Raw genomic sequence first — 16,783 nt, forward strand, 5'->3', positions numbered from 1 at the left:
CTCGTCAAATCTCAAATAATGATTTACTCTTCTGCAAGCCGTTGATGGGGTAGGGCGGGGTGTTAAAATATTTGGGAGAATGACTCACTCTTATACCCCTGGTCTGAAACAACTTCATAAGAGAAACATAGCAGGAATAAATTAACTTTGACATAAAGTTCACTAAACTCCAGAAACCACACAAATCAGCCACTATAGGCGACGGGTAGAGGGAGGGGGGGGGGGGGGGGGGGGGGGGGGGGGGGGGGGGTGGGGGTGATTAGGGTGTTGATGGTTTTTTTTTTTAAATTCCCTCCTCTCCTTGTCTTATTGAAATAGTCGCAGCGTATTTCTTGTTTTCAACTGAGACATGTACGTTTGGCCTTCCATCACCTTCACCCAACCCCCCCCCCCCCCCCCCACCCCACCCCCCCCCCTTCACCCCCCCCCCCCCCCCCCCCCCCCCCCCCCAAAAAAAAAGACCATATATTGGAAACTTTTACAAACCCGAACTGACCAGAGCAAAGGAGCGAAATTGCGCAGGACATTGGTATTAGTGGCTCGGGGGTTTAAAAGGCGCACATCGCATTCCACTGCACTTTTCCGCAGCTCAGCGATTATCGATAGGCCCATAAAGTTTAAACGTAAAGACTGAGCGAAAGTTAAATTGCAAATCGAAAGTACTTCCCTGCTTTTTCTGAATATTTATATCAGCCTCTCTCTCTCTCTCCTCTCTCTCTCTCTCCCTCTCGCCAAAGGCTACCTTGTTTTTATTTATCAGTTTACACTATCGGTTGTGCAAACAGATGACGGTCGATTAAATGAATGATTCTCTTCAATAGGCAAATTGATCAGGTGAGGAGGAGACTAGCCCTCCTTCAGTTCACCTGCCAGAAAAAAAAAGATTCATCTCACTCAGTACTTTCCAACGCGGTTCCGCCAAGATTCACAACTTCCTGTGTCCAGCGGAGCCTCCAATCCTTCACGATGCAAATAATTTCGGACACTGAACAAAGACAGTTGCAAGCAATGATGTTTGGTACGTTTTTAATAAATATATTTGTACTTTTATTTACTTAATCGAGGGGAAAATACGTTTTTCTTGCTCAAAACATTATCGTTCTTAAACACCTGTGTTAATTAATCTATATTATTTTGACACGAAGCAGGTTTTGAATTTCGACACATATTTCTAATCTGTGGCCTATTGAATATCCGTTAAAACCATTAAAGTTTTGCTTTAATTAGTTCTAGGTTTAATGGCAAAAAATTCATTAATCAAGGTCGGGTTCTCTTTCGGACTATTTTGATAAACCAGCGCTCAGTTCTAACGCTCCGGGTAGATAATATACGTGTTTCCAAATGGACAGCACCGGTCGGAAAACCAATTGAACAGTGAATGGGTTACAGTGCCGCACGTCAGTGTAATATTGGAAAATATGCAAAATAACCAGCAGAAATAAGCATACTCGCCAACCCAGAAATAAACCGAGGGGATTGGAATCTTTCTAAACCGGGTTCCAGCCGTGTAGGCAAAAATCCCAGCGCCTCTAACCCCGTGTTTCAATGAATTAGATTTGTTTTTCAATCATTACTAAATTGCTGTGTAATAGTGGGTTGATTTACAACGTTCAATATCGCCGGCGAGCTCATTAAAGAAAACTTTTCCCTCAATATAAGAAATAAGAACTGAATCGTCGCAAAATCTATCAAGTAAAACGTTGCTACAATCAACAGATTTAATTTGAACTGTGTATTAGAAATTGGTACTCACCGTTTTACTCTAGATCCAGATACTCATCTGATGATTTTTGTGTGGGAAATGTATATTTATTTATTTGAGGGGCGAAGGAGCCGGCATCATTTTGGCTTGGCTTTACTGATTTAGATGAACCGTTTTTGGAAGGGGGGAAAAAAGTCAATTAGCAATCGGTTGTTTTGGAAATAAGAGCAATTCCTGGCACTTAAGTCAAGCCAAGCGTAGAGGCAGATCTATACAAAACAAAGCGACGGAGATCACGCAGGCCCGCTCAGCAACGTCCGAATCAATTAGAGAAAAATCCTAAAGAATTAATCATATTAAAGGTGCAGAAGTTTTTTTTTCGGGGAATAAAGGACGTGTTGTGAGCGAGGAGGCGCCGCGATCGCTTTGAATGGCTGTTCAGCTCCGGAGTTCTACAGCGACACTCCATACGCTAGGTGGCAGCCGGATACTGTACAAGATTTTGACAAATTCTCCAGCATATGCTGCGATTTAACACTGTAAATTTTTCAGAAGCCCGCTGCACTGACAGCTCCCGGCGGTTATCAAAGTGCCACAAGTCACCGCTTAAAAACTGCAATGACTTTGAGATCACCGGGACACAATGGGAGCCACTTTCCCCTATTCATTGTGTTGAGATGTAGAGAGAGAGGGACAAGGAGGGTGGGAGAGGGAGAAAGAGCAAGAGAGAGAGAGGGGGGGGGGGGGGGGGGGTAGTGGACAGGGTGAATTCACAGGGAACTCAAATTCAATAGATTTAGCTGGTTATCAGAGAACAACTGGACAATAAGTGGCATCTAGTTCGTGGTAGAAATAGGTTTCAATACATATGCCACAGTTGGCATGCAACACAATATTAATTTACTAAATCCTATACACCTTCATCCCTTGGAAACTATTTAAACTCCGCTGAGTGGTTTCTGATTGTCTCTCTAGTTTGCTGTCGGAACAACTCAAACTTACTTTTGACAGTATCATATAAAGTGTATCCTTACTGCCTTATTAAAAATACTAAACAGCGATTCAATTTTGGACCAAAAAACGTGTTTCAAACTTTTGCCTGCACCTCTTCAATGAGCGCTTAGCAACACGCTTCCTTGGCTGGATAACATTGACACGCTGGAGTTTAATTACTAACAAAATACCTTCATTTCCTATTTCCCCAAACTAACCGCCCAGTGCACTCCAGTCTGTCGGCTAAATGCTCAAATTAAATTAATATTTTTGCCAGGCACATTGAAGCCGATGAAGTTAAAACCACGCATACTTGCTCCTGTAAGATGCAATATATATGGTGTCGGACCGCTTAACGGGAGGGTTTGTGTTTGTGTCTTTATCGACCCAAATGAGCGTAGTTGCTGTACAATTGTGCACTGGTCATTTCAAGAATAGGGAGGTTATTCACCTCCAAGTAAACACGGAGGTAAATGTTTAAAGACATGCCAGTAATCGCTGGGAAGCTACAGTGGTAATTGTACCCAAATATTACGTGCATTCGGGTAGATATGTGATAGATGAGGAGAGGAGAGAGGAACATTGTACCTCCAAGTAACGGTATTTAACATTCTACCCATTGGACTTCAAAGTAAACACCTGTTTAATCCAATGTTCCCATGTGTGTGCGGTATATCCTTGGACAGGTATAAATCCTTATTTTATATATTAACCGCGTAACAATGCGAGCAGCGACAGGGGTGAGAATCTCTGAATATTCCCGGAAACACATACGATGATATCAATTTTGAACGGACATATCAAGGCTAAAGGATGCATCTAACATCTGCTTTAAAGTGCGTGTGTATTAAATTGTATACTTTTTTAATAAATTAAAGTACCGTTAAATGTGAAGATACATTTGGGCGCGAGCGGATTCTTGATAGCATCTAGCGTCCGACAATAATGCCTTTTCCTTCACACACACCAATTCAATTCCATGCAGTTATTTAGTATACTAGATGATTTTTCGGGAAGTATTAATTGCTGCAATAAAATATAGCTTATAAGACGACTGGACTCTCCAAAAACCATTGAATTTACGTGAGTTAGAATATTCCTCACGACAATATTAGTAAATTCTGCCAGTTAATCCGAGTTAACTCTAATAGCATTGCCAAGAGAGTAGCACTGTCTGTCCAGAATGACCACTGTACCGAATGTGACATCAATGAGAATGTATATTTTCCCCCAAAATAAACACATGATACGTTGAAATCCATTAATATTGGGAGACAAGGAAGAAAATCATATCGGAACAACTCAATTCTGAAGCATCGTCCGTCTTCCATATAGTTTCGGACATGTTGATGTATAACTACATATCCTCACGTCTATATCAGTCTTCCTATATGTTACAATGGATTTAGCTGATCAGTTATACGCATACTTCAAAGTTCTTTTTCACTCTTTAGTATTTCAAAGTTAACGCGTTATTTATCCGAATTAATAATGGTTCATCAGATGAATGAGATTCTCTCGACTATTCATGGGTTTTTTTCCCCAAGGCTAGTCACCTTGTCGAACGCACAGAAACAATTCTTCTCCATTAACTGACCGCAGCTGATTTCTGACATTATTTCACTTCGTTGCATTTGGCCGCATTTATTAAGTTTCCTAAAAAAAAAATCTAGCTAGCGTGAGGATGTCCCAACTCATGCAATAGCAATCGTCGCGAATGTTACATATTCAGCATCAACTTCGGCCTCTGATTAAAAATAAAAGATGCGTTTTTCTGTAATAATTTTGTCTTGCCGGACCGTACACATTTGCAGCAATAAGCTCATCATAGAATCCTCCAAAATTGTATACACATAGTAGGCACATTGCAAACTCTGCAGTAATAATAATGCCAAATATACTCTTCATATTTCAAAATTCCACCCTCACAAGGCGCGCTTGCATATATGATTGTAATTGGGAATATTCAATGTCTGCTGTTGCATGAGTTTGCTGTTGTTTTATAATTTCATATCCTTTATTAGTTGATTTAATATAATCTGTATATTAATTTGTATCTGTGGGTAGCTCATTTGAGAAAGTTGCATTTACTAAAGAAAAATCTACCGTCGCACCCAACAAAACCCATCTTTGAAGATTTATTTTTAATGAAAAGATAAAAAAGTGAGGGGAGGTTTGGGGGTGTCTGTGGCGTGGAGTGTGGAGGGGGGGGGGGAGAAGAGGTTTATTTTTTTGGGGGGGGGGGGGGGAAACTTATTTTTCAAAGTGGACCCTCTGCGCATGGATTTCATGTAAATTTACTGGCAGGCAGGATGTGTTAGATAATATGGAAGGTGCCCGTCCAATGCGATGCAGGGGGCGTGATACAAGTTCCAGCCCCTCGAACCTAAAGCTCTGACCAGTCGGCTTTGATTGTCAGTCGCCAGAAGCCGGCGCTTGGCTCCGTCACTCGGCAGCGCCTTATAAGGAAATCATCTCCATAGAAACGTGTCAGTTTGAATAGTCGTGTCAAAGTTCACTATATACAGCCATCCGCGCAGATTCCCCCTTTCAGAAAAATTACTCCGCAAGCTCGCTCGTTCAAATCGGATTCACTTCCAACCCCTTTTGCATATTTGATCAGTTTGATTATCTCCTCTCTTCCTTTATTTCCCTGCCTCTTCTCGCATGAGAGAGGTTGCATAGCTTCCCTTTTTTTTCTGCACGACGTCGACTCTTTTTTTTTTGTAGTCCCTTTTCGCTGGCGAGTTGTTGACTCTCATCGTGTGTGCGTGTGTGCGTGTGTGTGTGTGTGTGTGTGTGTGTGAGTGAGTGCGTGTGTGTGTGTGTGTGTGTGTGTGTGTGTATGTGCAGTTCCAGCACTACCGGTACGGCGAAGAATCTATGATCAGTTGATGGTCGGTCACTTCTACTCCGGATCGTGCATCTGCCTGCAAGAGTCGAGCCTTTTTTTTGCTTTCAGTCTTTAACCTTTCGTCCCTCTTTTTCCTTTTTTGATGGGTTTCCTGAATGGCTGACTGCGTGTTGCCCTGGTCGTGGCCCCCCGACAATCGAATCTTCTCTTCCGATCGGGTCTGAACTGCTGCTGCTGCTCTCTGCCGCTCTCTCCCTCTCTCTCTTTCTCTCTCTTTCTCTCTCTTTCTCTCTCTCTCCCTCTCTGTCTCTGTCTCTGTCTCTGTCCCTCTCTCTGTGTATTTTTTTTTGGTCGGCTCATCGCTTCTCCTTCCTTCATTTTCTCCCCAGCCCCGATCCAAAAGACAAGACCTGTTCTTTTTGTGTGTGTGTGTGTGTGTGTGTGTGTTTTTTTGTTTTGTTTTTTTTTCGCTGCCTGATAACACTCTGCCCGAGACATGGCAATGGTAGTTAGTACGTGGCGAGACCCGCAAGACGACGTGGCCGGAGCTCAAGTCACACAGCCACCTCCGCCTCAGCAAGGACCGCAACAGCCTTCCGGAGCACCCCTTACCCCGCAGACCCCCGGCCAACCTGGAGGTCCGGGCACGCCGGCCCAGTCTAACCAGCAGCAGAGCGAGAAACAGCAGCAGCATATCGAGTGTGTGGTGTGCGGGGACAAGTCGAGCGGCAAACATTACGGCCAGTTCACCTGCGAGGGCTGCAAGAGTTTCTTTAAAAGAAGTGTGCGCAGAAACTTGACGTACACATGTCGTGCCAACAGGACCTGCCCTATAGACCAACACCACCGCAATCAGTGTCAGTACTGTCGCCTGAAAAAATGCCTGAAAGTCGGCATGAGACGGGAAGGTATTGAGAATTAATTTATTTCAAATGTTTGAACCGCTCTTACCCGCCGACCTAGCTTAGAAAAAAAGAAGCCGAATTGTTGAATTCTATAAAGTTAAAATGGGCTACCATGCTTGCATGTTTCACTCAATTGCTATCGCCTGTGTGTGTAGTTTATGGCTGAGAAACTCAGTTGAGTGTTCTTGCAAATGTTATTTTTTGATTTCACTTTTTGTGTGTGTCTGTGCGCGTGTGTGTCTGTGTCTGTGTGTGTGTGTGTGTGTGTGTGTGTGTGTGTGTGTGTGTGTGTGTGTGTGTGTGTGGCGATGAGAGAGAGAAGGGATAGTAGAGAGAGAGAGAGAGGAGATAGAGAGGTGGTTGTGTGAGAGAGAGAAAGAGTGTGTGTGTTAAGAGAAGAGCGCATCGCGCCGTGTGTGTTTGTTCCTCGCGTCCCGCGCGCGCCGCGCGCTTGTGTTGTTCGCGCGCCCGCGCGCGCTGCGCGTGTGTGTGTTGCGCGCGCGCCCGCGTGTGTTTTGGGGCGCGCGCGCGCGCGCGCGCGCTCGCTCGCGCCGCGCTCGCGCCTCGCGCTCCTCGCGCCCGCGCGCGCTCGACTCGCGCGCGAGAGAGTTGCGCGTGCTGGAAATTTTAAAGTTGTAGAATAAGCATAGAAAGCGTGTTTTGATTGTAATCTAATTTGGTAAAATGTGCTAGGTTACACACGCAACCGCACGAGAAGAGAGGAGGGTGCTACAAATGCACCATGCAAGTTGAATCAGTTTGCAAAGTCCAGATAGGAAAATAAATCAGCCATTGTTGTAAAATATTAAATCAGTTTTTACACGCGTTAGGGAAATGACATAGCAAAATTGCATTGCAGTGCTTGGCTTAGCACATGCAGTCGTGGTTTAAAATATGCACCATTGTGCTGCGGCATAGGTGAGATTTATTAAACAAAAAGGCAGTGTCTGCGGCAGCTCTTGCATTTTTTGGGGGGATGTATTGTGTGCAAAACTGTATGAAAATGAGGTAAGATTCAGGTTTCAATATCTGTAGTCTGTTCTTTTCGCACTGCAGCAGTCCAAAGGGGAAGAATGCCGCCTACACAACCGACTCCAGGCCAGTTCGCCTTGACAAACGGAGACCCACTCAACTGCCATTCCTATTTATCGGGATATATCTCCCTGTTATTGCGGGCCGAGCCTTATCCGACCTCGCGTTATGGCAGCCAATGCATGCAACCGAACAATATCATGGGCATTGAAAACATTTGTGAACTGGCCGCTCGGCTGCTCTTCAGCGCCGTGGAATGGGCAAGGAATATCCCTTTCTTCCCGGATCTGCAGATCACAGACCAGGTGGGCCTGCTGAGGCTGACCTGGAGTGAGTTGTTTGTTCTGAACGCTGCCCAGTGTGCCATGCCCCTACATGTGGCTCCTCTGTTGGCGGCCGCCGGGCTCCACGCGTCCCCTATGTCGGCAGACAGGGTCGTCGCTTTCATGGATCACATACGAATCTTCCAGGAACAGGTCGAGAAACTCAAGGCTTTGCACGTCGACTCGGCTGAGTACAGCTGTTTAAAGGCCATCGTCCTCTTTACTTCAGGTAAGCCAACGCTCATTCCAAAATATGGCTGACCTGTAATCAAAACAGCCATGATATCATATCAGAATGAAGATTCAGGCAAATAGTCAGCGTCATTTTCCGTGCTGGCATACACTCTCCTCATAATACCCCTTAATATTGAAATGGCTGGAAAAAAGAGTCTTCATTTACTGGAGCAAAATATAAGTTTTAAAATATGATGAAAACACTCAGGGAGCTTTTTAACCATTTGTAGTTATTCGTGTCAGAAGCAATTCATATTTCCCAAACACGTTGCATGGGAATGTACATTATTATTAAAAATAAAAATGCTGTGCGGTTGTAAATATTGAAGGAGGGTAAATTATAATATATATATATTTCATTTTTCACGTGTTTTAGTTAGTCATTCCCATTTATATTGTGTTCAGAGTTGCTGCACTTAAGTTATAATATTACCACAGCCGCGCATCTAGAGCTGGCATATTGCGTTCAAGGCTTGATATCAGCAAACAGAAAATAAACAGTTTATATGAGTAAGCGGTCCACAATCCCTCCCTTGTTGTGTCAGGGTGATCTGGGGATCTAGAGGACTCCCTGGACCTTTTCAAGTGCAGGAGTCGTGACCCAAACTTCCTTTATATATATATATATTCTTACTTCACACATAAAAACGACGCTTTTCCAAAATGTCTTTTTTTAACCAAACTAATCAAATGAAAGTGAACATCTAGTTAGAGAAAAACAATATTCAGGCCACTGAGCCTAAGTGAGGGTGACGTTTTGTGTGTTTGCTTTAAGTTAACACATGCCAGCTTTTATGAAGTAGTATTTTTCTTAGTCTTTTTTTATACTTGAATTACTAACCGACTTGGAAACACTTTTAAATGTTATGCGGTTTATTTTGTTTGTTCAGTCTACTTGATCCTACTGAACCAGGAGCAATCGATGACATTACCATTGCATTTAATTTATTACTATTTGTGAAATGTCAGGCCTGGTGTGCAACGAAGCAAGCTCACTGTTTTGTGAGCACTTTGGTGTTACACGTTGATGGAATATTTATATATATATGTGTGTGTGTGTGTGTGTGTGTGTGTGGGTGTGGGTGTGTGTGTGTATATATATATATATATAAATATATACACACACACACACATGTAAATGTATACACTGCTCGCCAGTGCAGGCTAAATCTGGTTTAAGTTTACAAACGCCAAAAAGTATTCTGTAAAATGTGGCTGTGAATGGTTGCTATATCTGTGCTTTGTGTTTTCTTTGATGCCTGTAATAATATGCGTCTGCTGGGCTGGGTTTCGGTATTGCAAGATGCAATGGCCAGGTCAGGTCATAACCTATGCTCCCTAATTAAAGGTCCCATGCTAGTGCGGGTGTCATATATTTAATCCTACACTTTTTCTAATATATTTCTCTTTTTTTCCACTCCTTCCTTTGTGCCTACTTTCCTTAATGAAGATGCGTGTGGCTTGTCTGATGTGGCCCATATAGAAAGCTTACAGGAGAAATCGCAATGTGCTCTGGAGGAATATGTTCGCAGTCAGTATCCGAATCAGCCGACCCGCTTTGGAAAACTTTTACTCCGTCTCCCTTCTCTTCGCACCGTCTCATCTTCTGTCATCGAGCAATTATTCTTCGTCCGCTTGGTAGGTAAAACCCCCATAGAAACCCTGATCCGTGATATGTTACTATCAGGGAGCAGCTTCAACTGGCCATACATGTCGATTCAATAAATAGGAAGGTGGAAAAAAGGCAAGTGACATTATTTTGCAAATTCCTTCTGTAAAGAAGGAAATAAAAGGCTGTTACAAGTTTACCTATGTGACGCACAAAAAAAAATTGAAGAGTGGGAAGAATTAAAAAAAAGGACTGTGGATTTCAATGACTGTACACGAACTTAAAAACAAACGTATTCAAAAACTCTTCTGTGTCGTTCAGAACAACTTGCTACTTATCATTTTGTAACAAAAGGAATTTAGTCTTTTATTTTGGTTTATTTTGTAAACTTTTGAGAAATATCGATACAAAGATAAGTGCATTTAAACAAGGATTTCAAAATTAGGAGGAAAGAAAAAATGACATTTTCCAAATTATTATAAATTGTCCGGTGTCTATGTATCTATAGCTGTTTTGTATTATTCCTGGTTTCAAACCAGTCTCCTCTGTGGTTCTCTACTAATAATTTTGATATAACCATTGCTTCTTATCAGATACGGTGTATCACGTGAATGTGTTCTGCAAGAATTAAAACGGAACCCGCTAAAATGTTAGATGAAAAGGTTTTTTTTTAAAAAACAGAATCGCAACTTAATGCTGGAAGCGCACTTATAGTGTTAACTCAAAATACGTTTAATTTGGGGGGGAATGGACTGCAGACCAATATTAAATGATACACACTTGTAATTTAAAAATCCATTGTTGGAAACTCGTTAATATTGACATGTGCGGGGGTGGGGGCGGGAGTACAATGTGGGTATATATCTGAAAGCAAAGATCCTTTATGTGTCCAAGACACAGTACAATATTTTTCATTAAGTCTATGTGGCTCAATTTAGTTCCTGTTGCAGTATAGAATCTTACGAGGTTCCAAAACACGCCTGTTTGTATATTTCCCACCCATTTGTAACTATTATAAACCCTTAGCCCTTTTAAAGGAAAAACAACCACGATTTATTTTCTTGGATTCAGCATGGAACTCAATGTCGGCACTTACTATTTTACGTGTGGTTAATTAAGTATCTGGAGTTTACAGTCGTGTATACAAGCTGAAGGGTTTTTTTAAGTGCAAAATTTCTGTACTGTAAAAGTTATGATTGGATTGTTTGGTCAGTCTTGTGTGTTATATTCAAGAAAAAAATGAAAGTATTCGGAGATTATAATATTATTTGATATATGGAACTTTTCGCTGTTACAATTGTATGTTCACCCAAGGAAAAAAAAAATCTCATTACAATGGTCAAACATCGCAGTTTACTGGAGTCATTACAATTCGTGCATTATTTGTCTTATTTACTCTATATAACTGTATAGTTTCCCGCCACAGTCTGTAGTAGTGGACAAACCACATGCTTTTTCAATGAAAGCATAAGTCGTGGACTCATGCTGCTCCTTGCCTCTAGGTCTTAGCGATGACACCCTAAAGATACCGTCAAATGGCCCCTGTACGACACGCCGTACCCCTTTCCTTTTTAAATTCAAAATGCCATGGGGATTTTGACCACCGACCCTTATTTAGTTCTAACTTAAGTGCCTGTGCAACCAATGTACATTAGACAGGTGTTAGGAAGCATGGATCATTATGTGTGTTAATGGTCAGGGTTTTGTTTTGAAGCTTATTGTGTCTGAAGTTCACGCACATAACACACTTAAACAAGCAATTGCTACTAGGAACAGTGTTGATTGTAAATAAAATATATTAAATGAGATTTATTCCAAAAAAAAAGTATGTCTGGAAAAATGTGGTTGCCAATTTTTGTTATTGGAAGATCTTCAAACGGAGGATGATGTGGCTGACGTTTGATGTGTAGCACTACAAGTGAGCCTGGTTTTATGTATATAAATATAAATTCATTTGAATTTTTATATATGGAAATAGACTGTGAGAGCATGGCCACAGGTCGCGAATACATTTTACATTTGTTACATACATGTGAATGTTTGATTGTATAGAGGATATACATTTGGGCGAATGTTCGGCTTCAGTGCTCCCATATACCCTTGTTTAAAAGCAAAACACACACACACACACACACACACACACACATACACACACACACACACACACACACACACACACACACACACACACACACACACATACATACATACATACATACATACACACACACACACACATACACACACAAAAAGCAAAAATAATAACAGAGCGAGCTGGCTTGGGTTGGCCACGCTATAGGTTCCAAGCTTTTTCCGGTAGTGCTGCAGTGTGAACAACTTGCATTTTGTCCCTTTTTTTTATTAAAAAAAAAGAAAAAAAAACCTTTTTTTTGTGTGTGGCTTTCGGGCCGCATTCTACATCATCTTATGGGTTGCACAAAAAAAAAAGAATCATTTTGTATAGTTGATGGAACAGTGATCTTTACCTGTTATAGAGACAGATATGGACCAGAAATGATGTATGATTGTCATTATTAACACGTTTGCAGCTGACCCGCTTTTTTTTTACTTCAGGGTATTGCTACGCTGTTCTAACTTATAGATTGAGCCTTTTCAGATGTTTTTTATTGCAAGTACTATGTGTGTGGAGTTACTACGCCAGACTCCTGTTTGTGTTAGCTATTGTATACAGCGTTTTTGTTGTAAATTGTTCTTGGTATTAAATTATAATTTATGGCTATGAAACAAAGTCTCTCCCTGTTTCATTCCCTATTTTTCTCAACTTAAATATTGATAACTCGAAACTCTGGTCATAATCAACGATTCTGCACAGAATATGTGCCACGGTTCGAGGCTGTGTGTTGCGTACAGTAAAGTTCATCGCTTTCAAGTTTCTCACAATTTGCGTTCAGTTTAGATGAGTTTTATACATTATAATCCCCCCCCCCCCCACCAACTCTTCTCCCTCCGTCGAAATCCCCCCTCCACACTTAAAAAAAAAAGTTTCCCCCCCTTTCTCGAACAATAAAATTAACCCGGGGTGAAACTGACAAAAGGGATTGAAATTGACGAGTTTGTACTTTAACTGGCAAGATCTGAGGCCGTTGAAATATGGTGACGAGCCCCTGAAGTGTCCATTTTTTTCCTGCGGCTTTTTAAAAATCTGATCTTACTTCGCATTTCTCTGCTAGGGGTTAAAAGAAACCAGCCAAACATGCTCTGCAAGCTTGTAGGAATCCAGCATGCCGCCCCTCCTCCCTCTCTCTCTCTCTCTCTCTCGCTCTCTCTCTCTCTCTCACTCTCTCTCTCTCTTTCTCTCTCTCTCTCCCTCACACACACACCCTTGCAGCGAGGAGAGGGAGGACTGGGCAATATGTGACTTCACTCGACATGCTCAGTAAACCCAAGTGATTTGCCTTTAACCGCTAATGACCAAACCTCGGCAAACTGAGGGGTGGGGGAAGCATATCAGATCATGTTTTACAACGCGGCCAGGCGATCTTTAAACATCAACAAAAAGCCCCATTAAGAAGATATAACTCAATATTACACCACCTGCACTGCCTCAAACCCTGTGCGATTTCTTAAAGGCTGTTTTTAAATCTAGACGCTGGCGTTGCAACATGAAGTTTGCTGCATTCTTTCCCTGTTTGTCTTTAATGTATTTTATTGGGAGGTTGAAGGAGGGGGGGGGGGGGTTGTATTTGTAATCGGAGATCGAGCGTGTGAAAGTATGCGCTCAGCCGGCTTGGTGTTAGTGTCCTGTTAGCGGCCCAACATGGCGTCGTGTTTTTGCTGCCGTCTCCAGGCGAGTGGTAATAGGAAACATATTTCAACCCCCTTTTGCTATTTACGTACAGGCCCGCTCTCATAAAACTATTAGCAGCAGGCAACATGCATGGGCTTTATTATATATATACATATATATATACATATTTACAATATATATGCTTATATTTGCAATCGTAACCCGAGAGCGATCCAAGGCTGGGAGGATTGAGAGAGCTCGGGTCTGTCGCTGGATGAGCAGTTGTTTTCGCGATAGACAGTCGGATTTTACCCCTTAAAGACCTCGAGATTAAAAAAAGGGCCGACATTTCACGCGATCCTATTGTGGATTCCCATTTAAATATGCAAAAATCGGCGGCCTCAATTCAATCTCAACTCGTTGCAACTAATACAGAGTTGCACACACACAACCACACAACTATAATGTATATTCGCTAAGATAGTTGTATCTCCAATGTTCTATTTACATCACTACGCTCCATAAACTCTACCTCTCGGTTCCTCATTTCTTGTTTTTTTTAATTGCAAAGACCAAAAGGGTTAAATTCAACCCTCTGCAGCAGCTCGGCTTTAATGGGGGCGATGACAAAAGACAAAATAAAGAAAAGGGGACACGAGTGATTCAACTAAGTTTGGATTCCCCGTGCCTTCGACTTAAGGGAAAGGCATTTGCAGCGTGTGAGACGCAGACACCATCAGAATTCTAAACCTCTGCGAGCATTTATTTATTTAAACTGGGCTGAAAGTTGCTTTAGATGATCCCCCCCACCCCCCTCCCCTCCCAACTATTTTCTCGAATCTCAAAGCCTCCCCACTGCGCTGTTGCCTAATTAATGGTGAAACGCAACTCAATCTAATTACTCAGTAATTTTAAAGCAGTTAAATTTGGGCATTGGTTGTAACAGGATTCTAGTTGATGAAAGAAAGTTTGCTTGAAATGTCTGCCTATGTAGGCTCAATCAATATACGTGTATTTATTAACAAAAAATATATCCAGAATATTCTTTAGAGATAAGGCCTTTAAAAGCACTGGCGTTTAGCAGGAAGGTCGGCGTTATAAAATAGACAGAATACTTTGCTACTGTTTGATGTTCCTTACACATAATCCGCGACAAAATGTATTTTAATACAGTCTTAAGGCAAAGATGATTGTCGTTATACTCGCCACCTCAAGGACTGCAATGCAATTCTGCAGCAATTTGTATCATAGGTCTAGGGGGCTGATTTTAGTTGACAACGCGTGTGCTGGGTTTGAACTCTATAATTTCCACTTATGTCCCCGTATTAGGATCGCACAGGGAACTAATGAGCTCTTGCTTCGCCGAATGTCACATTTATTTATTTTCTTCAGCAGAAAGTTTCTGAAAAGAGCGGAGGGTTTGCACGGAAAAAAAGTCCCAACGCTGCTTGACACAGCACCGAGTTCCTGGTATTTTGTGCAAAGGTTATTCTTAAACATAGGAAGAGTCTACTTGGAATATGCAGCTGCATTTTACCAACCGTACACTTATAAAATGGAAGCATAATCAATAAAGAGCCATATAACCATGAACCATGTACACGCACACACGTACACATCCACACAGTGCTAACATATTTTTTATTTAAAAGCAACTCGTTAAATATTTTTTAAATTACCACAGGCACTCAAATTATGAGATTTATACGAGTAATTGTCCACGATTCGCACTGTTTGGGGTGACAGCGATGGGCAGAATAACACTGGACGGTTCTAAGGACATTTTTACACAAGTTTTATTGTTGGTTGCCCTTTTTTTTTTTTTTTTCCGCACAAGGTTGTCTATCTCAGACAGTTTTAGCCATGCAAGGAGGATGGGGTGAAACTCCCGTCGACAAGGGAGCTGTTACTAATCATACTGCAATGCACAATCTATCTCCCTTCTCGCTCACACTCACGCACACGCACACGCACACGCACACGCACACACACCACGGTCACAGGTATTTTTGCCTTCACTGTGAAATACGCATCAAGGTTTGACGTGAACACACAGGATGAAAAATGTAAAATCGGATGACGAAATGCACATTGGACGACCCAACACCATGTGTCTGATCAAGACACACTCACGATGATCCAGTTAAGGTGTGTGATTGAAAAAAGATTATGTTCCTGTGCCAAAAAAAAGGCTGTTTTGTTGGGATTGAATTCCATCTCTTGAATGCACATTTGGTTGAAGCAGTGGAAGTGAAGCACGTTTTAAAGAACGATAACCAGATTACTTACGCGCGCCTTTAATGGTCGACTTTATATAACCAGACGCCCCACGCTCTCTCTAAAAGCATTTAATAAATGTCTATTAAAGTGCTACAAAAACGAGATAAATTTACTGTAGCTGCCGCCTTACAGGAAATAAATGCTAATGATAGATTCACCATTAGGGATTCGATCAACAGTCTGTTCTGCGCGGCCCACTTCTCCAAAACTCAAAGCATCTCCACTATTTATTTTCAGTTTAAATTGACATTTCTTAGAGGGGAATTAATTTATTGACAAACCCGTGGAATAACGCTTCCCCTTTTCTACAATCTTCGCATCTTCAATTTTTCTTCATAAACCCGTCACTTGCGAATCCCTTTGAGCGAACTTTTACAAGCTTCATTGAGATGTCTAAGTTCTGCTTGTCTGTCAAGTTATCTCTGTGCACACAAAGAAAGTGCTTCTAAATGGACTTAGTGCACAGCGTGTGTGCTCTCTAAATGTTAGAAAATTGTGCCATCTACCCGCTATTCACAGAATTGTCACTTAAGGACCTACTTCTGGTTTCAGCCACAAATTATACACGGCGAGGGCACAAATGTTTCTAAGTGGAGGGGGAGGGGGGGGGGGGGTGATTTATCATCTTCATACCTGCACCATGGTAGGGGTAAACCGGTGCTACATGTTTTAATCAGAATTATTAATAGTCCTCTTTATTGAAACCACTCTGATATTAAACCACCTGTTAAGGTCGGTCCGAAAATCTTCCAGGTTCACTGTAAGACACACGACGTCAAACTTCGCTTTCTGCGATGGTGTGGATGGAGTCCAGCACCGCTCTCGATAGTTGTGTCCTGGTGCTGAGTTCACGTCTGAATTATTAAAAAGTTGGAGAAGTCAGTAAAATTGGGCAGGCGCTTCTTATATCTGCTCACAGGTACACGCTCCATGAAGGAATGACGACAATATCTCACCTTGATCCAACTTTATGAAGAGGTACCTCTGGTTTGTTCCCCCGTGAGTCATTTTGTCATTTTGACCTCCTGTCTCAAAAAAACCCCCAAAAACGTTGGTTTCACGAAGGATGGGCAAATATAAGAATCACGCACACTTGTACACTC

General features: G+C 42.0%; 1 protein-coding gene and 2 long non-coding RNA genes across 7 annotated transcripts in view; 2 read left to right on the forward strand and 1 right to left on the reverse strand.

Moving 5' to 3' along the window:
• LOC116991679 overlaps positions 1-2,397 on the reverse strand; it is a 38,463-nt gene extending 36,066 nt beyond the window's left edge. For both annotated transcript variants that reach the window (XR_004416868.1, XR_004416867.1), the window contains exon 1: positions 1,754-2,397. This is a non-coding gene — a long non-coding RNA (uncharacterized LOC116991679). The remainder of the gene's footprint in view (positions 1-1,753) is intronic.
• LOC116991682 overlaps positions 1-16,783 on the forward strand; it is a 1,144,705-nt gene that overhangs the window by 725,428 nt on the left and 402,494 nt on the right. The window lies entirely within an intron of this gene.
• LOC116991676 (COUP transcription factor 2-like) lies at positions 536-12,397 on the forward strand. Of its 4 annotated transcripts, none has more exons than XM_033050505.1 (3): positions 536-1,018; positions 7,490-8,038; positions 9,494-12,397. In XM_033050505.1, exons 1-3 carry the CDS (start codon positions 805-807, stop codon positions 9,766-9,768), a joined length of 1,038 nt encoding a protein of 345 aa, XP_032906396.1. In that variant the 5' UTR covers positions 536-804; the 3' UTR covers positions 9,769-12,397. The 4 variants fall into 4 exon arrangements, with proteins under 4 accessions (XP_032906396.1, XP_032906397.1, XP_032906394.1 ...); XM_033050506.1 differs by having other exon boundaries at positions 7,511-8,038; XM_033050503.1 differs by lacking the exon at positions 536-1,018 and adding an exon at positions 5,002-6,457.

This window comes from Amblyraja radiata, chromosome 34 (assembly GCF_010909765.2).
Source record: "Amblyraja radiata isolate CabotCenter1 chromosome 34, sAmbRad1.1.pri, whole genome shotgun sequence".
Taxonomy (NCBI): Eukaryota; Metazoa; Chordata; class Chondrichthyes; order Rajiformes; family Rajidae; genus Amblyraja; species Amblyraja radiata.

Coding starts and splice junctions, on each gene's coding strand:
- LOC116991676 (XM_033050503.1), top strand. CDS start 6,046: ATGGCAATGGTAGTTAGTACGTGGCGAGACCCGCAAGACGACGTGGCC. Junction 6,458..7,489: donor AGTCGGCATGAGACGGGAAG/GTATTGAGAATT, acceptor CAATATCTGTAG/TCTGTTCTTTTCGCACTGCA. Junction 8,039..9,493: donor CATCGTCCTCTTTACTTCAG/GTAAGCCAACGC, acceptor TCCTTAATGAAG/ATGCGTGTGGCTTGTCTGAT.